Below are 26,362 nucleotides of genomic sequence, written 5' to 3'. Positions count from 1 at the left end.
GACCTCAGGTGATCCACCTGCCTCTGCCTCCCAAAGTGCTAGGATTACAGGCATGAGCCACTGTGCCCGGCCAGTAATGTGCATTTTTGATGATCAGGTGTACACATAACTCAAAATTACGCATTGTTGTCCTCTAGTAACTATTTGAAACATACAGCACTTCCAATCACATACATGGTACTTATTAATATAGATATGTGCCGAACTCTTAATATGGAAACAGTTACTGGGAAGACTCCTTCTGATCACCCTGAAAAGCACATATTAAAATGCAATGAAAATGTATTCACATATATTAAAATTCCCCAAGGGTACGTTTAAAACTCCAACCGTATCTTGTAAATGACAGTGCTGCTCTGGCCATGGTCTCAATAACAAGGCACTAGTTCGTGGTAAACTGCCAGCACTGTTCAGGGAGTGGAAGAATAAAGAAATTCAAGTTCTAAGATACCCCAAATTAAATGTGTCTTAAAGTTCTTATGGCTCTAAATGATGAGTCAGCCAGGACTCTCAATGCTAGACAATACAATTCTAGAGTGAGAGCTAAGACCCTATCTGAACCCAACAGTCTCTCGAGGGCCCCTTTCTGTGTTATCTTCCAGCTTCACAGCAGCAGGGCTCCTGCCTCCCACTTCTCTGTGTGTTAGTTATGAATGTCTTACCCCTGAGGCATGGAGGAATGGTGACTTCTTTGCCCCGGATTTAAAACACCTGCACTTAACAGCCTTATTTGTTCCCTAGCAGTGTTACTCACAATAGCCAAAAGGCAGAAACAACCCAAGTGTCATTGATGGATGATGCATGTAGGTGTTTTAAAACCTTACTTTTAATGCATCTCATATTAGTAAAAGTAACTTCACAATAGCAAAGAGAACACGGTAAATTTTCTCAGTGCAGTTGGCCATCTTAAAATCAAGATTGGAGATCCTGGGCTCGGGCATCTGTGTTCTTGGGGTTGGCCAAGTAAGTTACATACTTGGTAGAAAATTTTAAGCAGGGGGGCAAGGGAGAGAAAAACTCATTTATATTCCAGGCAGTGTATTTTAATTAATGATGTTACTGTACACAAAAACTTTATTTTAGGTCTATCTCTTACATTTTCAAGTGCATAGTAATAAAACAGTAATTGATTTTTTTAAGGGTTATAATAAACATGAGAGGGGAGGGAAAAGACCACCATAGTGACAGGGTATAGAAAGTTTCTAAAAAAACTTCAAAAAGCTGTTTTGAGACAAATTACTGTTTCTAGATATGAGAAGTTCATTGTTAAGATGATAAAAGTAGGCCAGGTACAGTGGCTCATGCCTATAATCCCAGCACTTCGGGAGGCTAAGGCGGGCACATCACCTGAGGTCAGGAGTTCGAGACCAGCCTGTCCAACATGATGAAACCCCATCTCTACTAAAAATACAATATTAGCCAGACATGGTGGCGCATGCCTGTAATTCCAGCTACTGGGGAGGCTGAGGCAGGAGAATCACTTGAACCCAGGAGGTGGAGGTTGCAGTGAGCCGAGATCACGCCATTGCATTCCAGCCTGGGCAACAAGAGCAAAACTCCATCTCAAAAAAATAAAAGATGATAAAAGTGCCACACGCGGTGGCTTACACCTGTCACCCCACCACTTTGGAAGTCGGAGGCGGGAGGATCACTTGAGCCCATGAGTTCAAGACCAGCCTGGGCAACAAAGTGAGATCCCTGTCTCTCAAAAAAAATTAAAAAATTAGCCAGGCATAGTGGTGCATGCCTATAATCTCAGCTACTCAGGAGGCTGAGGCAGGAGAATAGCTTGAGCCCAGGAGGTTGAGGCTGTGGTGAGCCATGATTCTGCCACTCTACTCCAGCCTGGGCAACAGAGTGGGCAAAGAAAAAGATGATAAGCGTATTATATAATGTAACGGTTGGCATGTGTTGTACCTAGGTGTCTATGGATACAACTAACATTAACTAAATTAACACTGTAAGCCCTTCATGTGTCTTGTAGCTCTTTAAAGATTGTTTCTTTCTTTTCCCGTGTGAAATTTTTTTTGAAGAATTTTTTTAAAGCCCAGAGGCATTGTCTGATACTTAGCAAGTACCTGAAATCTGCTCGACTCATTGTCTTCCCTGCTAACTTAGGGTATCTTCTTGGTTGTCCGCCTCTATGGACTGTGGCAAAGCTAGGATTAGTAACCAGACGTTACTTACCTTGGCTCCGATCTGGTTGCCACACTGGCCAATCTGAATATGGACAATTTCACGCATCCTTGCTCTGAGCCCAAGTCTGAGATCTTCACGGAATCCTCAGACTCTCAGAATCCAGAGCCTCGGTTCACTGGTGTGAGCCCAACACAACTGTGGTCACTGCAGTGGTGGGACTGGCCAACTAAGCTACCCTCGCAATGTGACCAAGAGTGTGTCCACCCCAGAGGCCCAGTTCCCCGCCCTCAGCCAGTCCTGGCCCTTCTCTGCTTTCTGCCTGTCATGCTTTTGGAAGGCGGTGTTTTTCCTCTCTCAACACAGAATACTGCCCCATCATTTCCTAGAGAGTGAGTGCAAGATTAAAGGCCGCCTCAGTGCCTGGAGGCTGGCACTGTTTGCAGGCTTCTAGGTGCCCATGCTGGCCCTGATGCCCGTGGTGTGATGACTCTGGTTCCTAGCTCACCCTGGTAACCAGACCACCTCCAAGGGCTTTCCCTGTCCAACTTCCCGGCCCCTTTTCAAGACTTTGGTCCCCAGAAGCCCCGTGCCCCGACGCAGCGGGAGACTTCACAGCTAGGCCTCACAGGTCCCAGGATTGCCTGCATCAGGCACTGTCTGCCCGCCCCTCCCCCACATGCCCTTTCCCACCCTGTCTGCAAGTTACTCTGCAGTGTCCTGCAGGCCTCTTGGACCCCTGCCCTGTCCATGCCAGGGCTGGGCTGCGCCTTCCCAGCTCCCGCTCTGTCGTTCCGTCTCTCCTGTCATGATGTCTGGGGTCTTACTATTTGCCATAGGGTCCCTTTACCAGACCCTGAATTCTCCAAGAGCAAAATGGACTCCCAATTGCATTCCCTTAGAGTTGGGCGTGGTGGCTCACTCCTGTAATCCCAGCACTTTGGGAGGCCAAGATGGGCAGATCACCGGAAGTCAGGAGTTCAAGACCAGCCTGGCCAACATGGCGAAACCCCATCTCTACTAAAAATACAAACATTAGCCAGGTATGGTGGCGCACACATGTAGTCACAACTACTCAGGAGACTGCAGCAGGAGAATTGCTTGAACCTGAGAGGCAGAGGTTGTAGTGAGCCACGATCATGCCACTGCACTCCAGGCTGCGCAACAGAGCAACACTCTGTCAAAAAAAAAAAAAAAAAAAAATTGCATTCCCTCACACGCAGTACTTAAGTGGCAGCAGGCTGGGTACTCAGCAACTTGAAAGCAGCTCTTCTGTCTCCTGGTCCTCAGTACATCCCCTGCCACCAAGCTTCTATCAACGTCGAAAGCCAGCCCTAGGCTTTATTACCTCCAACCAGGCAAGAGCATCCAGGCCAAACACCAGCTCCATATCCTTGCCCAGGAGGATGGCAGTTCCCCACCACCTGGGGGAGAGAAGGTGGACACTTCCAAAGAAGATGGGGAATGGACTCCCCGAGAAGGCGTGAGAGACTGACTCAGAAGGGGAGAGCTGGTAGGCACTGCCTTGTGCCTGTTGAACTCTCAAGGTGCAGGTGGGCAGGTACAGGGCAAGGTCTCCTGAAGCCCTGAGGATGTGGACAGCCACCACCCAGTGAGCACCTGCCTCTCGAGGCCTCTTTAGCATCTGCCAGGCACCCTGAGGTTGCCCCCATTCCTTGAATGGCTATGGAAGGGGACCTCTCATACGCTGGGCTCACCTTGGGTGCTGCGGACAAGGGAATGAAGGAGGTAGATGCGGCCAGATCCTGCACTCTTGGAACTCTGGCTTACTTAGGAAGAGAGCACTCCTAGCTCTGGAGCAGCTCAAGGACACCATCTCTCAGGACAGGGACTCAAGGCAAGACTGCTGAACTCAGAGCCAGAAGCCTGGAGGTCCTTCCCTCCCCTGCCTCTCGCCAGACCCGTGACCTTGGTTGGAGCATTGGAGCCCAGCCTGATCCATGAGGAGCCTGTGCTTCCTGTACCCCAAGCCCAGGTTTGACTCCTAAACCTTGTGTTCCCTCTACAGGCCTGGTGGGGCCCAGGATGTGAGGTCAGGAACACAATCAGGAAAGTTGCTAGTGTTGGAGTGTCTGGGGGAAATCGCTTCTGCTTACTTGCAAAGGAGCTCAAACACACAGCCAAAGGGCCTGAGCGATAAACCAGAAGAAAAACCTACAGGTGGGGAAGAAGAGAGCACTCTGTCCTAAGAGTGCCCGGACTGGGACTGCTTCTCACCTCTGTCTAGTGTGTAGATCCCAGGCTGCCCTTGAGTACTGACGGTGCACCCCGTGATCCTGGGCTGGATCCAGGACCGGGTAAGAGGGCTCCTATAGAGGATGGTGTGAGGATAATTGTCAAAATTCAAATAAGAACTGTGTATACTGGACAATAGTATTGTATCAGTGTTCCATTTCTTGACTTTGATCATGGCACGGTGGTTCTAAGTGGATGTCCTTGTTTCCAGGAGATCCCATATTATGAAGCACTGTACTTCAAGGTCGTTGTGATGCTGGCAGCTTACTCTGAACCAGTTCCACAACCACAATAATGTGATCAACAGAGAGACAGCAGTTAAGTAAAGGGGCAAAGTGGTAACAATTGCTGAATCTTCAAAGTTAGCACAAGATTAGAACCCTTGCAATGTTTCTCTTAAGTGTGGAACTTTTTTGTGCTCAGACCTGAATGTCACATGACTCACAGATGCTTCCGGTCCAGTCAGCCCTCCTCCCTGCCCAAAGGTAAAGAGAAGAATGTGCAAATTCAAGAGGAGGATATTCATAGGTCCTCAGCAGTATTTTTCAGAAATTAACACAGACTATTTTAAAATTCAGAACAGACCATTCTGTTTCCATAAACGTTAGCCCATCTTGCCTCACTTCCAGCCTCTCTCCCGGCATGCCTCGACCTCTTTTCCCCCTTCTCTCTGTCCCCGCCAGCTCTGCCCAGCCTCCCTCCCGACTCGGGCCCTGCCTATCAGACTCCGCCAAAGATCAAAGACAGCTCCATGATCTTCCCACAGGCAGTTCCTTCGCCGGAGATACCCCCTCCTGGGGACCAGAGCACTTGAACCTGCAGTGCCACACACAGCCCTGTTTGTTAATTACTTACACACATGCCTTATCTCCCGCCAGCCTGGGAGCTGTCCGTGTCATTTCATCTTTGAGTCCCCAAAGTGCCTGATCCATGGCAGGGCCTCAGTAAATGTTTGTTAAGGGCACGTCGACAGCTGGGCAAGTTTGAGCAGGGATGCTCAGAGCGGGCTGTGTTCTTAAAGCCAGTGATGTGTTTATTCACGAGCGTGTCCTTCTCTAGGTGGGGTCACCTTTTTCCTCCATTCTGTAAGAGGTGGTCTAGGCTGAAGGTATACACTGCTCCAAGAAACCTGGATGTTTGGGGACAGACTAGATGGAATAACCGCGGTGAGCTATTATGGGAAGGTGTGACCGGTGGGCAGCCGCGGCCTTCTGTGGCCCAGCTCCTGAAAGGAGCCCCTGTTGGCCACAAACCGCCTCGCTGCAGGGACCACGGGACTGGGCCCAAGGGGCATTTCTGACCTGCCTGTGTTCATTCTTTGCCATGTGAGCAGGATCTTTGCCATGTGAGCAGGATGCCATGTGAGCTGGGGTCCTCCGCCCACCCTCCGCACTGCAGCACATTCCTCTTGGCCATCTCAGTTTGCTGAGGGAGGGGAAAAAGCCAGGTTTCCAGGTGGGCGCTTAAAAGGTTTTTCTGTTAATGGGGCAGCTGGCAAAAAGGAGGAAAGAGAGAGAAGCCCTGTTTGCTTTGATTCCTGTATCGCCGGCCATGTTTATTCAGGCCAGGCGAGCGCTGAGCTTTGGACGCTGGGCTGTGAGAGGCTAAGGGGCGGAGTGGCAGCTCCACCACCCAGGGGCTCGTCTTCGCCCTAAACCTGAATTTTTTCACGTGAAAAATGAAATGAAAGTTCCTGCGTCACAAGTCGGTGTGAGGAACGGGCCTGCCAGGGCTGACCCCGAACATGTAGCTGCTGGTGGTTTTCAAGTGGGCTTCACAGGGTGGGAGGGGGAGATGCGGCTCTCGGTGCAGACAGGCCCCTGCATTCCACACCTACAGACGGAGCACCTACCGTGCGGCAGACCTGACATGGCCATGGGCATCGGGGCCTGTCTCAGTTGAAAATGCCTGGGCAGAACAGAGTGGCAGGAAAGGCGGCAGATCTAGAAAGCCGTGCATCCCGTCTCAACTCTCTTGTCCTTGTTTCTGAAGGTACCTGCTCCCCAGAGGAAACAGCTCTCCTCTGAGTGCCAACTTAGTGCCAGCAATGAGGTGGGGAATACAGTCTGCCTTGCCCTTGGACTGGTAGAAGCGGGCCCTGTGCAGGACATAGGCGAACAGTGCCCCTGGAGATGCCAGCACGACCCCAAGGCCTGTTTTGCCAGGTGAAGGTGACCGCCCCCGGTCCTGAACTGCAGCAGGTGACTAACAGTGGCCACTGTGATGAGTGACAAAGTTGCTTTCTGTCCCCCTACAAAGGGCTGTGACCAAGGCAGGTTAGCAGTGACTGCATTGAGGTGAGATCAGCAAGCATTGCCCCAGAGGGCGGAGGCCAGCAGCTTCCTCCCAGCAAATGTGGCGAGGACGCCCATGGCCCACAACACTTGAGATTCCCAACCGGGACCAGCCCAGCCCTGAGCTTGAAACCCTGCCTTCCAGTGGCCCATCACAGCAGTCCACAGAAGGTTCCATGGCAGCAAGCCTTTTCCTGCATGACACTTGGGTCTATTACAGGAATAGAACCAGGAAGATAAGAAAAACCAGTGTCACCCAGAAACCCTGAATCGGCTGCTTCCAGACTTCCCCCAGGAGTTATCCCCCAGGGGTCAGACGGAGCTGCCCCCACCCTCCATTTGGCAAATGAAGTCGAGTTCAGAGAAAAACAGAGCACTCAGAGAATTCATTGATTTCATCCGCCCCGATCTTCCACTTCTGAGTGCATTGAAGTTTCTTGAATAACTCAGAGAAGATTGTTGAATTATACTGTTTGCGTGTGATTTAGAACCAGAAATTATTCCAAATGTCTTAGCAAGAAAATGACATCTGAGGGGCCATTATGAGTGACTCAGCGGGTGTGGGCAGGCCGCCAGAGGAACTAAGCTCCACTTTCTTGTACCCTGCCTCGGTGTGTGTTCTCTTACTGGAAAAGAAAGTTCTAGGAGGATGAATAACTAACTACAAGAGGAGAGGGACTAGGAGGACATTGCTGGTGTTCACTGAGCCAGGAGTGTTAACCTTCTTCCCCCACAGCTGAGATGCTCATGGTTCCTGTACCAAGCAGACCCTGGCTGCTCCTCACGCCTGTCCAGCCTCCAAGCCCAGAGGGTGGATACACCTTGCTGTCTCTCTGGGTGCACTGGTGAACAGCATGCAGGCTGCGGCAGCTCTGATTTACACGAGAAAACATACACGTGTGCACACACACACCCCACCATCACTTCCCCTGAACTGCAAACACACACGCGCGCGCACACACGCACAGACACACCACCATCACTTCCCCTGAACTGCTACAGAGATCGAAGAGATGGACACACGAACCTTCTCACTTACATCTTTCCCATCTCCCGAAGTTGCAGCTAGTGATAGACGATGTTCTGTGGCATGAACAGAGATAAGCATAAAATGGGTCAGCACCTGGAGCTGAAATCGAACAAAAATATATACTTCTTCAAGCCCAATGTTTGTCCAGGAAATCTCTGATGTATGAGTTTTGAGGGACCTCAGAAAAGTAGAAAATATGGGCCCTGCCCTCCAGGGACTTAGAGGGTGAAAGCAGCACTAGCCTCCCACTCTGCCGGTCTTGACCAGTTTCTCTGCCGCCGCCGTCTCCCACGTGCTCCCTCGTTTAGCCTGCGTGACGCCACCACCTTCGAGCTGAGTGATGGTTCTCAACACATTGTAGAAGAAGAAACTAAGGCTCAGAGAGGAACTGACATGTTCAAGTCTCAGGATAATGTGGCAGAACCAGAAATGGATTGCAGGTCTTCAGACACCTACATCCAGGGGTACAATTCAAGGGGTCAAGAGGCAGGCTCCAGGCGCCCGGGGTACTCACGTCCCCTGCTCCTCACTCTGTCACTGCTTCCTGCAAGCCCTGCTCCCAGGTGGATGTCCTGATGCAGCTACTCTCCCCTTCTCTCCAGCAGCATTCCTCATCCATCACCTGTGGCTCTCCCCTCCGGGGCCCCTTCCTGTCCCACAACTGTCTCCACTCACAGCATCCTCCCACAGCCACCAGAAGGATCTTACAAACAGAAATCAGCTCTCAGCCACTGCCCTCCTGGAAAGCCAGTGGCAACCGGGAGAAAACCCAAACCTCTTACAAAAGGAAGGTTGATATGTGCCTTCACATCTTCCAAAATGCACACGCCCCACGTGACAGGGATGGGAAACCCGCTAGGCAGGGAAATTAGGTGGGGGGTGAAGGAAGCCAGCAGAGCCTCTGTCAGATGGCAGAAGCGGGAGGGAAGGGGAGAGGTGGGCTGGCCGTGTGAAGCTGGCCTGAGCGCCCGCATGGTCCCTGCAGCTTGGAGGCTGAGCCCACCTGTCCATGGCCTCCCCACGGGCTCTCCCCAGTGCATCACACACTTACCCAATGCACTCACATTCTCAGGCCTCTGCAGACAGGCTTCCTTCTGCTGAGTCTCCTTCCAGCACCTTCCATGGCTGTCTCATTATTCAATCCCAACTCACTGGATACCTAAAAGAATGGTCCCAGACCAGACTTCTCCAGAGACCGCCCCCAGTCTCTCCTGTTCCCCATTTTAACTGTTTCCAAGCACTTCCTACCTCCTGAGCATTTTACTTTTCCACATATTCCCTTATGCAGAACACACAAGTCCTTGCAGACAGGGACTTTGTTCACTGGCGAATCCCCGGGGAAGAAAACAGAAGCCTGCACATACTAGGTGCTCAACAAATATTTGCTGACAGCCTAACTTTAGAGGGCAAACACATTCAATCGGGTAAATAGTCATTGAGTGCCCCTTTGAAAGACTTCCTGGTGAGTTCATGGGTGGGCTGTATCTGTTACATGCTGTGCTGCACAGGGTGTGCCCCAAAGGTGATGCTGATGAGGCTGCCCTCATCATGTCAGCCCAAGGAGCCACATCCACACCTAAGCAAGTGTGCGCCACCAGTCACTGTGCAACTGTCAGAGGCGTTTGAACCACAGCGACTCCATCTTGAATACAGACCGGGTAAAATAAGGCTGAGACCTACTGGACTGCATTCCCTGGAGGTTAGGCATTCTACATCACAGGATGAGATAGGAGGTCGGCACAAGGTACAGGTCACCAGGACCTTGCTGAAAGTCTGGGTGCCGTGGCTCAGGCCTGTAATCCCAGCACTTTGGGAGGGTGAGGCGGGTGGAACACCTGAGGTCAGGAGTTCGAGACCAGCCTGGCCAACATAGTGAAACCCCATCTCTACTAAAAAAAAAAAAGCCAAAAAATTAGCCACGCATGGTGGCAGGCGCCTGTAATCAATCCCAGCTACTCGGGAGGCTAAGGCAGGAGAATCACTTGACCCCAGGAGGCAGAAGTTGCAGTGAGCCAAGATTGTGCCATTGCCCTCCAGCCTGGGTAACAAGAGCGAAACTCTGTCTCAAAAAAACAAAACAAGACCAAAAAAAAAAAAAAAAAAGACCTTGCTGATAAAAGGATGTGATAAAGAAGCCAGCCCAAACCCACCAAATCCAAGATGGCGATGAAAGTGGCCTCTGGTTAGTCCTCACTGCTCATGATATGCTAATTATAATGCATTAGCATGCTAAGAGAAACTCCTACCAGCACCATGACAGTATACAGATGCCATGGCAGCGTCAGGAAGTTACCCTGTATGGTCTAAAGAGGGGAGGAACCCTCAGTTCCTGGAACTGCCCACCCCTTTCCGAAAAACTCATGAATAATCCACCCCTTGTTTAGTGTATAATCCAGAAGTAACAGTAAGTATAAATAGCTGAGCTTCCCATGCTGCTGCTCCGCCTGTGGAGCAGCCATTCTTTTCTTCCTTTGCTTTCTTAATAAACTTGCTTTCACTTTATGGACTTCCCCCGAATTCCTTCTTGCATGAGGTCCAAGAACCTTCTCTTGGGGTCTGGCTTGGGATCCCCTTTCCCATAACACAACCAGGCCAGGATGTGATGCATGGTGGTGCCTGGAGACAGTGGCATGGTGGATTGCAAACCTGACCCACCCTATCTGAAGACCCTCACTGCAGAGATATCTGGCTGTTAGCGAGTGCCTCTGACCCGTTGACCAAGTGGATCAAGAGGAACTCCTGTAGCTGGTGAGGGAACCGTTGTGCCCTGCAAAACCAGCCTAGCCTAGCGAGCATTGTCGGCATCCACCCAAACAAATGCTGGTATCCAGGATGTGGCTAAACTCAGGAATGTGGAATAATAGGAAATGTCTGCAGCTTGCCGGGGTGGGAGCCAGACAATATGGCACAGAGGGAGAAAGAGAAAAAGGATTTCGGGGCCATTCCACAGTCAGTTAAAACTCATCTGTGTTCTCCTCCGCCAGGTAGGGAAGGTGGGCCAGCCCTGGCCTAACTGAGTGCTGATCTTTATCATAATGAGGAGAAAAATCAGCCTTATTTTTAGAAATAAATAGGCTTTTGTGTCTGTGGCCTTGGATCATGTGTTTTCCAGGAGAATTCATGGGGTTAAAAAAAAAAAGGGACTGGATTCGAACCCACCACCCAGGAGCCTCATGCTGAGCACAGGTTTCCTGACAGCTCCAGAGGCTCAGTCTTTTCACCAGTAGAATGAAGTAATAGCATCTGCCTCCCTACCCCCACCCCCACCCACAGCATTGTGCAAAGGATCAAATGGGGCTGCAGAGTCCTCTAGAATGTCATTGGCTCAGCCCTCTGCCCTCAAGCACCACTGGGAGCAGGAATGACTCCGTTACCTCCAGGGAGGAAAACCCAGGGCAGGTGCCAGCTTTCCAGGCAAAGTGGTTTCAGGGAAGACGCCTCGCTCTAAATACCTACTCAATTCTGCCCCCAAGCTGGAAGGTGCTGGCACACAACTGCTTATAAAGGGCTGCTAGAAGCAATGCTTAGGCAAGTAGGGCCTCAGAGGTAGGAAGGTCCAAGTGCCCTGCCCCAAGCCTCCTCGGATCCTGGCCCGGATGAGATGAGTCAGTATCCACAAAACCACCTTGCAGGCACCTGCAGCCAGCTCAGGAGGAAACACACCTTTCCAGTTTCCAAGAGTCCCCAAACTGCTCTGCAGGTGAGTCTGCTTTGAAGAGAGAGAGACCCAGCTCTGGGGCTAAAGTCAACCCCCAGCAAGCAGTCCCTAGCAAGAAACGGCTGGGGTGGCCTGTCTATCAGGTTCCCAATGTGCTCCTCCTCTTTTTCCAGTCCCAGACACCTCCCAGCTTTATCTGCGTGCCCTTCAGAGAACTCCTCCGGCTAAACATCCTTCACTAATAGCAGCACTGGAATTTGAGTTTGGGTGGGTTTGTGGCCATTGCCAGCCCCGCCCCCACAAGGAACATGTTTAAGATCTTGCATCAAGTTAAGGGAAAAACAAAAACAACAAAAACCCCAAAACCAAAAAAAAAAAAAAAAAAAAAAAAAAACCTATTTAGGATCCTCTGCTGCACAACTTTAGTAACCCCCAACATGACACAGCCCGCCAGCGTCTCGGAGCGGTGTGGCAGCCATACATTCATCCACTCCACCAGGGCCGGGTTCAGAGACGAGGAGCCTTGTCTCTGCTTGGTTTGCGGTGTTGGACCCATCAGAAGGCGCTGAAGAGGTAAGTCTGATCAGGCCCCTGCCTTCCTTCTTGGGTTGAAAATGATTTTAGGCCAGGCGCGGTGGCTCACACCTGTAATCCCAGCACTTTGGGAGGCCGAGGCGGGAGGATCTCGAGGTCAGGAGCTCAAGACCAGTCTGGTCAACATAGTGAAACCCCGTCTGTACTAAAAATACAAAAAGCTAGCCAGGTGTGGTGGTGAGCACCTGTAATCCCAGCTACTCGGGAGGCTGAGGCAGGAGAATCACGTGAACCCAGGAGGTGGAGGTGGCAGTGAGCCGAGATTGCTCCATTGCACTCACCCAGGCAACAGAGCGAGACTGTAACAAAAAGAAAAAGGGAAGGGAAGGGAAGGGAAGGGAAGGGAAGGGCAGGTGAGGTGATGATTTCAAATGGATGGACTCCCTCCCTCTCTTCCTGCCCTGTTCTTCCATCAGATTCTGATCTTGAATTGCTTCTATGTTAGGGAAACCCCAGGGCCACAACTTGTCAACTTTGGACGTCCTCTTTGTTACCAGCCTAAAAATATCCTTCCCTTTAACCAACTTTCAATAGGGTAAATCCGGAGAGTCTCCTCTTCGGAACTCCCCAGATAAACTAAGCCTTGTGCCAGCATATTCGGGAGCAGAACTGTGACTGTTTATTCCCTCCCTGACCGTCTCATCCCTCCTCCTAACCCTTGTTTGTGAGTTTGATTTGCCAGAGGCTCTGGGCTGAAAGCGGGTGATGTACAGGACTTGTGATGGAGCAGGTGCGGCTGCTGTCATCAGAGCCAGCTACATAACTTGTGGGACCCAGGGCACAGTGAACCTGGAGAGGCCCTTGTTCAGCTCTGCATTACACTTCAGGACTTGGGGCCCCATGTGACTGCAGGGGTCCGTGTGCCTGCCTTGCTGGACCTGCCTGTCTTGATACCTTCTACATGCACTGGACCTGCTTGGAGAGTCTCGGAGCATCTTCAAAGCACCCCAGCTCTCCCCATGCTACAGGAAAGAGAAGCTTACACCTTGGGTCCCTTTTCACCCAGATCCAGGGATGAGGGTCCAGGACATCACAGCTCAGGCACCAGAGGCCAAGCACAAGGGGCCCTCCCATCTCCAGGCTTGTTTCTCAGGCTGTAGAATGTGCTGTTGGACATCATAGCACCTGGATGGTAACAGTCTATGGGTCCTTGGAGGGTGGGGGCACAATGTCTCTTACCGCAAAATTTTGTGAGTTCTTAGCTTTTTCTTTAGAAGAGGCCAAAAACCGGCCGCTTTGGTAGATGCCACCTGATGACCCAGCAGGGGCAGCTGTGTCTGGATTTCTTCCTCACAAGGACCCAGCTCCTGTAGTCAGGGGGGCCAGAGAGTTGGCACGAGCGGAAGAAAGCTCCCTATTGGCAATTCTCTTTCCGCTCCTTTTATGCCCAGAGGCTGGGAGGCCTGGCTTCCACCCCCACCGCCAGCTCAACCTTGGGGGGCTTCTCTCAGGATGGCCACCCCACCCCGCCTTCTGATGACTGATGGACACTAATGGTTTCCACGAGCAACTTGCCAAACAAACAAGAGACACATCAGTAGATAGAGCCCCGGGTCCACACTTTGCCTCACTGACCACTTTTTGGGGAACAAGGACCGAAACTTCTGGGCTGACGAAGCAGCTCTCCAGCCTTGCTCTCTGCTCAGTCATACGGGGATTTCATGGCCACCTCAGGGCTTCCGGGAATGGTCATGGAAGCTGCTAGAAGTCAGGAGGCAGCTGCTGTGACTTCCCCTTGCCCTCGGAATGTGATGAGTGCCACTGAGTATGAAGAGAGTTGGGCAAGCTCATCTGAGGGCCCTGTGCCAAGGGCCCCCAGCAAGGGCCTGTCAGGCCCAAGTCCAGAATGCTGGGCCCTGTTCTTACCAGAGAAGGAGGCCATGGTGTAGGCCCGAAGGCCGTTACAAGCACTCAGAGGGGCCGCAGGGAGTGAGAAGCCCTCCTCTAGTTACAAAACCACGTCCTGGGGGGCTACTTCTGCTTTTGGTTCCTCATTTGACTAAGAAGAGTTTTGTTAGCAGAAAACCCTTTCAGACATCTTTGCAAGTCACATTGTAGAACTCCTGATGCATGCGCCCAAGTGGAATTTTCCTTTGGGGCATCTTCTAGAAAGATCCCTCCTTCTTTCTCTGCTAAAGGGAACCGTCCCTCCGAAAGGGCCTGGGCCTTTGGGAAGAGGGGTTTAGAAAGCCAGGCGCTGGCACCCTTCTGTGGCGGCTGTGGCCGCATCCCTGGGTCCCTTCCAAGGGGAGGCCTGAGCCCAGATGTGAGGCTGGGGCCTCTCTCCAGGGCTCAGGGCCTCAGGAACGCAGGGTCAAGGGGGCCCATGAGCCTGCGGCCCCCCACCCCGAAGCCAGGAACCCCGGCAAAGAGGTCCAGTTGGACAGTCCCGCGCTCAGGGCGGTCACTAGCCCGCGGCGGCCGGCGGCGGGGTCCGGCCTGGGGTCTGCCCGGTGACCTCGCGCCTGGCCCGCGAGTTCAGGCACCCCGGAGCCAGGGAGGGAGCGGGGCGCGACGCCGGGCGGGGCGGGCCGGGGTCACCGGGCGGGGCAGGAGCCGCGATGGGACAGCCCCGCCCCGGGGGAGTGTCCCGGCCCGGCCGCCGCAGCCTTAAGGGCCGGGCGGGGCAGGGGCCCAAAGTGCGGGGTCGGCCGGGTGCGGGGCCGGGGCCGAGGTCGGGGCGGGATCCAGAGCGGGAGCCAGCGAGGGATCTGGGACTCGGAGCGGATCTGGAGCAGGACCCAGGAGCCGGCGCGGGACCATGGCGAGGCGCGGGCCGGGGTGGCGGCCGCTGCTGCTGCTCGTGCTGCTGACAGGCGCGGCGCAGGGCGGCCTCTACTTCCGCCCGGGACAGACCTGCTACCGGCCTCTGCGGGGGGACCGGTTGGCTCCGCTGGGGCGCAGGTGGGCGCCGGCGGGGAGGCAGCCCTGGGAGGACGGGAGGCCCATCTCCCGGGCCAGGTGCGCGCTCTGCCTCCTGGGGGCCTCGCCACCAGGCCTTGGAAGGTCAGATCCAGTCGCTTCATTTGGGGGTCGCTCCTTCTCTTCCACATCCAGGGTGAGCCCTGATGTTTGTGGGGTTGGACAAGCCCCACCTGGCCAGAAAGTCAGGCCAGCCCCACCTCCTCGGCCTCTGAGGGTAGCCCTCATGGCGTGGCATGGCTGGGGGAGCACCCCGGTTCCCTCCTTTCGGGGGTGCCCTGCCTCCTTCACATTCTGAGAGCGCTGGGGCCTCCTAGTGTGCGGTGGGCCCACACCTGGCTCACCTCTGCTGACTGTGGCCTCACTTCCATGCCCTCAGGTGTTGGGAGGGGCGGGAGGGCCCTACCCAGGGCTTCCTGGGCTCATGGCCCCCCGGGGCCCCAGCACTGATCTGGGTAGGAATGGTCTCTTCTCAGCACATACCCCCGGCCTCATGAGTACCTGTCCCCAGCGGATCTGCCCAAGAGCTGGGACTGGCGCAACGTGAATGGTGTCAACTATGCCAGCATCACCCGGAACCAGCACATCCCCCAATACTGCGGCTCCTGCTGGGCTCACGCCAGTACCAGCGCTATGGCGGGTGAGTGGCCGCCCTTTGACTGTGAGCCAGGAAAGCCCATCCCGGCTGCCTCTTTATCAGCCCAGGCAGCTCAGCCCGCGATTCCAGGGGCCTGTGATTCAAGGCCAGGTCAGCCTGAGCTGGGGTGCTAAGGCCGAGGGGCGCAGGCCTTTGCCCTCTGCTGAGACGACCCAAGCTGGGTCATTCTGGGGCCTTTGGGCGATAGGCAGGACTAGGACTGAAGCCCAGTGACAAGTGGCTGCCAGGTGCCCTCTCTTCCCCCAAAGCTTGTGACCTCAGCCATTGGGATAGAAACAGAAATGCAAAATCCGAGTCCCCAGGCTGTATTTGAGGACACAGAAGTAAACTACTACTCAGCACAGATGAAAGCCTGTCCTGGGCTTGGAATATTGAGTGAGGCTTGTTGGCTACAGCCCATGGCCTAACCTGGTCACTACCCCCAGCCTGGTGGGTTTCTATCTTAGGCTTTTGACTGCAGTGGGGTAGGAAGGCTCTCAGCAAAGAGGAAGGGGAAGCTGAGGCCCACCCTATCAACGAGGCTGCTGCGCCCTGCTTTGGGAGAGAAGGCGGAAGAAGAGACAGCTGCAAACCAGCCCCAGGCCCACCCCACAGCATTTGGGAGGGACTCTGCTATCCCCTCTCCAGTCACAGCACAGGGTCCAGGAGCCTGGATTTCCCCTGGAGAGGGGACTTGCATGGGCTGGGAGTTTGGGCCATGAGCGCTGTAGTGCTGCTGCTTCCTCCCTGGCCTTGGTCCTCATGGGCCAGGCCTGCTGTACACCCATGTGAAAAGGATGGACTCCAGTGTGGCTGCCGCTGTGGGCCGAGGCTGGGGGACACGCGCGTGTGTGCTCCATCTCACTGACGCCTCCTCCATGCCATGATTGCTTTCAGTTTGCAGATGAGGAAACAGACTTTTTGCAGAGAGATTGGGAGGCTTGAGCGTCGTGTGAGTGACGGCTGAGATTTGAGCCCGGAAGCCTGGGCTTTGTGCCAGGATGTCTGATGGGCTCTGTCTTGTGAATGAGGGGTTCTCGCTCTGGGGGTAGGGTCTGGACCCCGGAGCCAGCGAACTGAAGCTGTGGCATCTGTGGCACCTCCCCCGGGGGCTGGAGCACACTTCTGACCGCTCAAAGTCGCCTTTGATGTGGATGGAGCTGGAAGGTCTGGGAGACCTCGGGCAGGCTGCAGGGTGTGGGTGGGGCTAGAGGCAGAGGACTGGGCAGAGTCCACGGGAAGTGCCCAGTCCTGGCACCTGCTGAGGAAGTGAAAGAGGCTTTGAGGGTGGGGTGAGGGTGAGGGGAGGATAGAAAGGTCACCAGGTGCCTGTGGGAAGCCTTGAACTCTTTGAGAGGGAGTCAGGTGACAAGATGTGTGTCTGCGAAGGACTGCGGGTAGGAAGGAGATGGCTTTCAGATGGGTGCGGGACCCTGGCTGGGGTCAGCCCTGCTGCGTTTCCCCAGGGGACTCTCTCTGGGTGGACGGTGGATGACTGCTTCACCCCACTTTCTCCTGAAACCTCCTTCTCAGTGCACCCAGACCTTGCGTCCTCTTTCACTGAGGAATAGAAGCCACCAGAAGGGGACTTCCACGGGGCCCTGGCCATCTGCCAGCCAAGGCGGCAGGTCCTCCATTTGTCTTCCCTCCTCTCCCCCAGGATCAAATGGCTTGGCCCCTCACTGAGCCCGTCCCTTCCCACTACGGGAAGCTCTCCCACCTGGAACAAAGGAACACAAAGCCCCCGGTCCCGCCCCGCCCCGATTGCTGGCTCCCTGGGGAAGTATCTGGAGTGTCTCCACTTCCTCTTCTCTGCCCTTGAACCCACTCCAGCCTCAGCCCCACCTCTGCCACTCCACCAGCACTGTTCTTGCCACAGCTACCTGGGGCCCACTGTGAAGCATTCTCCTGATCACGTCTCCCCAAGATGCTTCCCTCTCCTGCACCACACTCCCTGCCTGCACCTCCCTGGCCCATCCTTCCCCTCTCCCCAGCTGTCTCCTCAGAGTTCTGAGTGTCAGCTACCCTAGGATCAACTCTTCACCTGAACTCACTTTTTCATCTGCCTGCCCACTTGCCCGCTGGCCCAGGCACCTGACGCCTCCAGCCTCAGACCTTGAGGTCTGGATGGCTCCTTCCACCGCTGTGACCCGAGAGCCTATTTCTTCCCCAGTCCTCCCTGGCTGTCCTTCCGGCTATGCAGGCAAAAGCCTGGACTGGTACATGACTCCTCTGGTTTCTGTCCCTCATACAATCCACCCACAAGTCTTGTCGGTTCTACCTTTGAAGCAGATGCAGAAATCACGCACCGCCCACCGCCTCCTCCAGGTGTAAGCCACACCGCCCCGCTGCCGACTGCCCTCACTGGTCTCCTGGCCTCTGCCCCTATGGCCACAGTGAGCCTGTGAAAACCCATCAGATCATGTTCTTTGGCTTGAAACCCTCTCAGGATTGCACTCAGATGAAAGACAGAACCCTCTGGTCTTCAAGAGCCTTCGCCATCAGGCTCCCTCCCAGGACCCCTCTTGCTCCCCTGCTCCTACTGAGGGTGGAGCGGGGTGATAGCTTCTCCCGCCAGGCACCTCCTCTCTCCCTGAGGTCCTGTGGCTCCCTCCCTCCCTCCTATGGATGTCACCTCAGCGGGATCTTCCTCAGCCACCCTATGCATGTGACACCCCACTCCCTGAATTATCTCCCCGTTTTATTTTTCTTCATGGCACTGTATGCTTTGCATGGTTACAGATGCTCCTTGACTTAACAGTGAGGTCATGTCCCGACAACCCCATCGTAAGTTGAAAACGCCGTAAGTGGAAAATGCGTTTGACACACCCAACTTCCTGCACACCCTAGCTCGGCCTGGTCTGCGTTCAACGTATTCAGGACACTTGCGTTAGCCCACAGTTGGGTGTGAGTAATAAGCCCATTGCCGCATGGGGCCGGTGGGATGAAGGACTGAGTCTGGCCATGGGAAAAGCTTGTGCACACCTCAGTGAGCTGGTTAGGCCGGGTCCAGATGCTTCAGGCAGGCGTAGACAGAGGGGCCAGAACCGAAACTGCTCATCCATCCGAGCTCTGCCTCTGGGCCAGGCCTGCTGTCGCCAGGTTGGGTTGGGCAGAGAAGGGAAGGGCTCCAGGCAGGCCATGGGATACCCTGCACTGCCAAGTGGAACCCCAGAAGCCCAGGCAGGAGGTACTTCCAGAAGGATGGAGCGACCACTGTGCTGACTGTTGCCGGAGAGTGGTCGGCTCGGATGACGGAGAAGTGGCCATTAGCAAGAGAGAAAGGACTGAAGAGGAGCGGGGCAGTAGAGGTCGGGGCACTGTCTCAAACCATTGAGTAAAGCAGAAAACCATGACAGTGGGCGGGAGGGGGACTCACGCTGGTGGTGTGAGAAAGGCAAGTCTGAGGTGTGCAGATCCGCTTAGAGGGGGCGTGGCTGACAAGAGAGAGGGGAGGAGAAGAGCTGGAGGGAGCCAAGTCCTTGGGAGGAAACAGGATGGAACCTAGGGTGGCTCGGTCGGGTGGGAGGGGACAAACCAGCCACTGGCTGCTCCAGGAAGAGCGTTTGGGGTGCAGAGCATGGGCAGGCTGGGTGGCGGCAGGATGGAGGTCTGCTTTGGGACTTCTCAGTGATGTGTGAAGCAAAGTCACCAGAGCAGAGCCGGTTCAGAAGGCCCCTGGCTGGGTGACCGGGAGGAGGCTGGTGGAAGAGCAGACTGTGGGGCAGTGTGGGAACGTCTGGAAGGTGACAGGAGGTGGAGGGGATGTGCAGGCCCAGAGGGGGCTGCCAATGGGCAGAGGAGCCCCCTGCGCACTGTGCGCTGGGGGAGGGACAGGTGAGGCTGCCAGAAGGGTTCTGACTTGGAGGTAGGGTCAGGAGATGAGGCCTGAGGCAAGGGCAGGGGTGTGTGGCTGTGAAGTCATTGTCCTGGGAGGGCAGAGAGTGAGATGAGCTTGAATGAGGGCCTGGGTTTCCTTGTAGGATCTGTTTTATTGCATCTGTGCATGAGAAGGGAAGCAGGTCCCTTGGTGAGCAACCTCACCTGTCCTTGGCTGCACCTTGGGAGTTAGAGCCCAGGTACCTGGGCAGTGAGGGCATGGTCAGCCAGCCACTGGGAGCCCTCTGCAGCCCCCCTGTGCCTTCGGAGCTGGGTCCCTGCTGGCCTTCCCCAGCCCTTGGTACTGCATCTGGTCCCTCACTGGGGCTCATGCAGCTCCCTGGGCTATACTCGTTTACAGAGCTGACACTTTGGCCCCCTGCCCACGAGGGCAGGGACGGTTTCTCCTGGTTGGCTTTGGGGCGCGGCCCACTTGGCACGGGTGGCAGAGTCTCTGTCCATTCAGCCCTACATTCAGCAGGCACTTCTCTGGTGTCTGCAGGGCCAGAGGCTGGTGACTGCCTGGCCCTGGCCCTGCTGTCATGGCATTTGTAGTAGGAGGTGTGGCAGACAGGACGGTGCCCAAAGAAGGCCAGGGAAGGCCTCTCTGCAGAGCGATGTCTGAGCAGAGACCTCCATGAAGAGGTCAGCAGGGAGAGGGAGACACAGGCAGCTGGGCAGAGCCCAAGGCAGGCCAGGCTGGGCAGAGCCTGCATCCCACCCCAGGCAGTCAGGCCCATTTGGGGAAGTGGGTGGAGGGCGGGTGAGTGCTGACTGGCAGGTGCTGACTGTTGCAGATCGGATCAACATCAAGAGGAAGGGAGCGTGGCCCTCCACCCTCCTGTCTGTGCAGCACGTCATCGACTGTGGTAACGCCGGCTCCTGTGAAGGGGGCAATGACCTGCCCGTGTGGGACTACGCCCACCGGCACGGCATCCCCGACGAGACCTGCAACAACTACCAGGCCAAGGACCAGGGTAGGCTGCTGCCCACGCCCCTACTCCACCCTCCCACCCTCTACGCCATCTTCCACGGGTACCCGTGGCTGAGGGCCCAGCCCAATCCCATGCCCCTCACATTGGCTGGTGGCTGGGGAGCTGCGGGAGGGCAGAAGTTGCAGCCCCCAGGGGCGCTTGACCGTGAGGGGCAGTGTTCACAGCACCTGCTCCAGCCTCTCCCTGCAGAAGCCCCTCTGCTACCGTGCACGTGCTTGGGCTGGGGACCAGAAAACTGGAACCCGTAGTCCCTGCTGAGAAGGTCAGCACAAAAGCCTGGTGCAGGAGTGGGCTGAAGAGCATCCTTGGCCATGCGCGGTGGCTCACGCCTGTAATCTCAGCACTTTGGGAAGCCAAGACAGGCAGGTCACTTGAGGTCAGAAGTTCTAGACCAGCCTGGCCTGGCCAACACGGTGAAATCCTGTCCCTACTAAAAACACAAAAATTAGCCGGGTGTGGTGGTGCACGCCTGTAATCCCAGCTACTCAGGCAGCTGAGGCAGGAGCATCGCTTGACCCGGGAGGCAGAGGTTGCAGTAAGCCAAGATCGTGCCACTGCACTCTAGCCTGGGTGACAGAGCACGAGTACGTCTCAAAAAAAAATTCCTGTCCCCATGTCTGCAGCCTTGTGGAAGTGTCTTGCTCCTGTGCCCCTTTGGCTGGGCCTGGATGTGGTGTTTGGGTTCTGACATGCTGGCATGTTGGTGGCTTTTGGGCCTTTGTAGGGGAGAGGTGTAGGGGGCCTTGTGGAGGGACAGTTCATTTTCCAGGAGCTTTGGTGGAGGGCAGGTGGGGAGATGCTGCCCCAAGCTGGAAGCATTGGCTTGGTTCCTGTGCTGGTGACCCAGGGCCCAGGTCCCCCACATTCAGGTGTGTCTGCGGCCAAGGGGGTGCTGTGTGGATGAGCAGACCCAAGCTAGCCTGGAATCCCTGTAGCTGGCATTCCTTTCAGGCTGCTCCCATTGGAAACAGAAGGAAAGTCCAGATCCTAATCCTGTAATTGGTAAGTTTTGTTCGTTTGTTTTTTGAGATGGAGTTTCGCTCTTGTTGCCCAGGCTGGAGTGTAATGGCACGACCTCTGCTCACTGCAACCTGCATCTCCCAGGTTTGAGCGATTCTCCTGCCTCAGCCTCCCGAGTACCTGGGATTACAGGCATGCGCCACCACACCTGGCTAATTTTGTATTTTTTAGTAGAGACGGGGTTTCTCCATGTTGGTCAGGCTGGTCTCAAACTCCCGACCTCAGGTGATCCACCCACCTCGGCCTCCCAAAGTGCTGGGATTACAGGCCTGAGCCACCGCGCCCGGCCATAATTGGTAGTTTTAAGCCACCTGACTCAGATCTCCCTCACAGTCAGGGCAGAGAGCTGGGAAAGCCCACCGGCTGCTGCTTGCTTTGCTGTTTCCCCCCTGCCCCAGGCTATATAGGCTGGCCCCAGTGCCCTGTGCACTCTGAAGTGGCACAAGGTCCTCTGGGCACCACCCTCTGCCAACGGGGCTCCCTTGCCTTGCCTCTCAGGCCTTATTGTTCAGCCAGAAAGAATTCACCTGGACTGAGTCCTTTGAGAAGGTGAAAAGATGAAGGCACAGAGGGAAGGGCGGTCAGACAGCTCTGGAAGCAGGAAGCGGGTATCAGGTGGTCTCCAGGGCCACGCCCACCCCACTCCACCCCCAACTGCTCTCGCCCAGCAGAGGCCAGGCCCCTCCACCCCACCCAGCCTGACAGGAGCAGATGGAGCTCATCAGAAACCTGATTGTGTGACTGGTGACCGCGGTGGCTCACACCTGTAATCCCAGAGCTTTGGGAGGCGGAGGTGGGCAGATCACTTGAGACCAGGAGTTCAAGACCAGCCTGGCCAACATGGTGAAACCCTGTCCCTACTAAAAATACAAAAATTAGCCGAGTGTGGTGGCGTGTGCCTGTAATCCCAGCTACTGGGATTATTCAATCACTTGAACCCAGGAGGTGGAGGTTGTAGTAAGCCAGGATCATACCACTGAACTCCAGCCTGAGTGACAGAGTGAGACTCAGTCTCAAAAAAAAAAAAAAAAAAAAAAACTGATTGCGATAAATAGTCTTGTCTTTGTAGTGTTAGCAAAATGTGGCCACAAATCCACCATTTTCCTGTAGTACTGGGCACTGGGCCCTTGGTGTGCAAGGAACAAATTGAACCAGTGTCTGAGCCTCAAGGGGCTCATGTTCCTGGGGGAAGAATCGGACAGACGGGTAACTATGACAGGTCACACCAAAGCAGCCAATGGCAGGCCAACGGCCGCTGTGTGGATAGAGTGAAAAGTGGGAACACAGCGACTCTGAGCTTGCAAAACCAAGAGCTGTACTTTTTATTTTCTTCTTTTTTTTTTTTAATTAATTAAACATTTTTTTTCTGTAGAGATGGGGTCTCGCTCTGTTGTCCAGGCTGGTCTCAGACTCCTGGCCTCAAGCCATCCTCCTGCCTTGGCCACCCAAAGTGCTGGGATTACAGGTGTCAGCCACCACCCCTGTCCTCTTCCTTTCCTTTTTTTTTTTTAGAGACAGAGTCTCGCTCTTGTCACCCAGGCTGGAGTGTAGTGGCGCAATCCAGGCTCACTGCAACCTCCACCTCCTGGGTTCAAGCAATTCTCCTGCCTCAGCCTCCCGAGTAGCTGGGATGACAGTCATGCACCACCACCACGGCCGGCTAATTTTTGTACTTTTAGAAGAGACAGGGTTTCACCATGTTGGCCAGGCTGGCCTCGAACTCCTGACCTCAGGTGATCCACCCACCTCGGCCTCCCAAAGTACTGGGATTGCAGGTGCCTGGCCCTCTTTATTTTATTTTATTTTATTTTTTAAGCCTAATTCTTGATAACCTCTTAAGTCGAAATAACCAGAATTTTTTTTTTTTTTTTTTCGGTATCCTCAGCATGGGCACAGAAGAAAATGCTTTTCTATTGTTACTCAACGCATTGGCCTATTTATTTACCAGCCAGCAATAGAGACATTTTATTAAGTGCTAATCATTTGATTATGCTCCGTTTTCAGCCAGAAAGTATTGTGGAAAGGTCCTTCTTCTCCAGCCATTAGACAGAAAAAGGCGAACTCCTGGGTGCCTACTATGTGCTAATTAATGTCTGTCTCTTTCATTCTCTGCCAAGGCCTGGGGAAGGGCTTTTCATAACTCCCTGGCAGCTGAAAGAAGAGCGTCATTAAAGCAGCACCCAATGGCAAGATGATTTCTGTTCTTAGCTGCTGAGTGGTAGGCTGCGTGAGGAGAGCGGAGAGTGCGCTGGGCGGGCTTGTCAGTGGGTTAATGAGGAGACGGCCTCATGCTGACTTTTCTTGCTCTCCCCCAGAGTGTGACAAGTTTAACCAATGTGGGACATGCAATGAATTCAAAGACTGCCACGCCATCCGGAACTACACCCTCTGGAGAGTGGGAGACTACGGCTCCCTCTCTGGGAGGGAGAAGATGATGGCAGAAATCTATGCAAATGGTCCCATCAGGTGAGGAGAGGTCCGCAGGTGAGGAGAGGTTTGCGGGTGAGGAGCAGTCCCGCGGGTGAGGAGAGATCCGTGGGTGACAGCGCCAGCGTGGCTCATGCAGGTGCACGTCTCCGTCCTTCCCACTCTCCTTCTGGCCGGTTGTATTCAGTAGGCTTGAGACAGCCACATCATTTCCCCTCTAAGAGCTTCAGTTTTCTCAGAGGTAAAGCTGAGCTGATAGCAAGTCTGCCCTGTGGACGGCTGTGCGGAATGCGGGTGAGGCGCTCCCCCAAGCTGTACTGAGGGCAGTGTGTTGGTGGCACTTTCAGCAGGGAAGACACTATGTGGGTAACAGAAGTTTATCCAGAACCGTCGGATATACATTATCTGAGTTGGGTTTACATAACTTTTTCGTCATATCAGAATTTGTTTTTTTATTTTTATTATTTTTTTAAACAAACTCTCACTCTGTCACCCAGGCTGGAGTGCAGTGGTGTGATCTTGGCTCACTGTAGCCTTGACCGTCTGGGCTCAAGCGATCCTCCTGCCTCAGCCCCCTCCACCAAATAGCTGGGACTACTGGCGCACACCACCACACCTAGCTAATTTTTGTATTTTTTGTAGAGGTGGGGGGGTTTTGCCATCTTGCCCAGGCTGGTCTTGAACTCCTGGACTCAAGCGATCCACCTGCCTCAGCCTCCCAAATTGCTGGGATTACAGGTGTGAGCCCCTGTGCCCGGCCGTATCAGATTATTTCTAATGATGGTAAATTCTCTCAATTTAAAGTGGTAATTCCTTAACTGCTTGCTCTCAGCTGTGGAATAATGGCAACAGAAAGACTGACTAACTACACCGGAGGCATCTATGCCGAATACCAGGATGTCACCTACATAAACCATGTCATTTCCGTGGCTGGGTGGGGCATCAGCGATGGGACTGAGTACTGGATTGTCCGGAATTCATGGGGTGAACCATGGGTAAGAGGTTTGCATTTTCTTAAGGTCATTCCCAGAAAAAAGCGTCCTGGTAATCCTCTCGCTTGAATGGTTCTGTTGACTTTTAGCTAAAAACTGGGGCCTTGACGGAGGGTTCCTTGCTCCAGCTGTCTCAGCCATCTCGCCAGTGGCTTTTGGGGCCAGACCCTTCTGTCGTGCACGGCTGCCGCCATCCTGTGCACTTTGGGTGTTCGGCAGCATCCCTGACCCCTCCACCCACTAGGTGACTCCCCGCAATCCCAGTGTGACCAAAACTGTCTCCAGATGGTGCCTGGTGCCCTGGGGAAGTCCCTGTGAGCACTGCTGGAGAGGAGCTCTGCCAGCTTCTTCCTTTACAACCAGCTCATTCTTTTTCCTATCACGGTTTCTGGGCTCCCCTAAAATACTGTGTAGGTTTTTCAAAAATACTCGAGTTGGGCCAAAAGTCCAGGAGAGATAAATCAACTGCCAGGCCTAGTCTTAGCCATTAATAATTTAAGACACAGAAATTCATTATTACGAAATGGGGGAAAGGCAGTTCACGTGCAGGTGATGAAATGTATTTTTTCCTAGGTGACTACTAATGGGGGTAGCAGTAGGTGGAGTCGTCGCCGGCCTAGAGTCCACATGTTTTGTTACATGAATTCACTTTTGGCATAGAGGGCCCTCATGTTAAACGTTAACCAAGTGAAATATTTCACAAAAGGTATTTCAGAACAGGGGTCATGAGAAAGCTGAGGGGCAGCTGAGTGGGTTGTCTGGATCCCCCAAGGCTGGCCTGAGGGATGGAGGCAGAAAGCAGGGGGCAGGGTGCTGAGAGCAGCAGAGGGAGCTGGGGACGGCTGCAGATGGGCTGACGCGCGATCGCACTTCTCACAGGGCGAGAGAGGCTGGCTGAGGATCGTGACCAGCACCTATAAGGATGGGAAGGGCGCCAGATACAACCTTGCCATCGAGGAGCGCTGTACGTTTGGGGACCCCATCGTTTAAGGCTATGTCACTAGAAGAGCCATTTAAGAAAAGGCCTGGTGAGCCATGATCAGAGGGGATCCTATGGTTGTGTGTGCCAGGCTGGCTGGTGGGAACGGGGCTGGCTATCAATACTGGACGGCAAGGACAACGTAGTACTGGCTGAGAGTGTTCCTGAGGGTTGAAAATGGGATGACTTAAAACACTTGCACAGGACACAGGAGGGCTCTGCCTCACAATGACTGCAGTCAGCCACCTGGTGAAGAAGTGATTTGTGACCCAGCAAACCATGGGACCTCAGTTTTCTTCCGTAGCGGGCTTGATCTTTTGTATTTGGCCACTGTGGGCAATCATACGGCATGTGAGAGGGGAAACAGTTCAGACGCATCACCGCTTCTTATGTCACTTTGGAAATCAAGGGCTGGGGAGGGAGGGAGGGAGGGAGGGAGATGGCAGTTTCAAATCGCCCAAGTGATGAATAAAGTATCTGGCTCCACACAAGACTGAGGCTGACCATGCCTTATTCACACACAAAAACAATGTCACATCAGGA

The 26,362-nt window shown here is 54.1% G+C and overlaps 2 protein-coding genes across 4 annotated transcripts in view; one reads left to right on the top strand and one right to left on the bottom strand.

Annotated features, from left to right (window-relative positions):
• The window catches only part of TUBB1 (tubulin beta 1 class VI), a 7,232-nt gene extending 4,771 nt beyond the window's left edge, over nt 1-2,461 (bottom strand). Inside the window, exon 1 of the mRNA XM_023231963.2 lies at nt 2,188-2,461. Coding sequence (XP_023087731.1) covers nt 2,188-2,244 — 57 coding nt within the window. The 5' untranslated portion in view covers nt 2,245-2,461. The remainder of the gene's footprint in view (nt 1-2,187) is intronic.
• A 12,099-nt stretch (nt 2,462-14,560) lies between these two features.
• Nucleotides 14,561-26,312, top strand: CTSZ (cathepsin Z). 3 transcript variants are annotated; one of them, XM_023231855.1, is made up of 8 exons: nt 14,561-14,872; nt 15,367-15,530; nt 20,204-20,383; nt 21,353-21,403; nt 23,737-23,887; nt 24,681-24,843; nt 25,414-25,546; nt 25,720-25,860. In XM_023231855.1, exons 1-7 carry the CDS (start codon nt 14,730-14,732, stop codon nt 25,498-25,500), a joined length of 939 nt encoding a protein of 312 aa, XP_023087623.1. In that variant the 5' UTR covers nt 14,561-14,729; the 3' UTR covers nt 25,501-25,546; nt 25,720-25,860. The 3 variants fall into 3 exon arrangements, with proteins under 3 accessions (XP_023087623.1, XP_023087622.1, XP_023087624.1); XM_023231854.1 differs by lacking the exon at nt 25,414-25,546 and having other exon boundaries at nt 25,720-26,312; XM_023231856.1 differs by lacking the exons at nt 21,353-21,403; nt 25,414-25,546 and having other exon boundaries at nt 25,720-26,312.
• The last annotated feature ends 50 nt before the right edge of the window (nt 26,313-26,362 follow it).

This window comes from Piliocolobus tephrosceles, chromosome 20 (assembly GCF_002776525.5).
Source record: "Piliocolobus tephrosceles isolate RC106 chromosome 20, ASM277652v3, whole genome shotgun sequence".
Lineage (NCBI taxonomy): Eukaryota > Metazoa > Chordata > Mammalia > Primates > Cercopithecidae > Piliocolobus > Piliocolobus tephrosceles.
The sequence above is the reverse complement of the archived record's forward strand: the minus strand, read 5'-3'. Positions and strand labels throughout refer to the sequence as shown.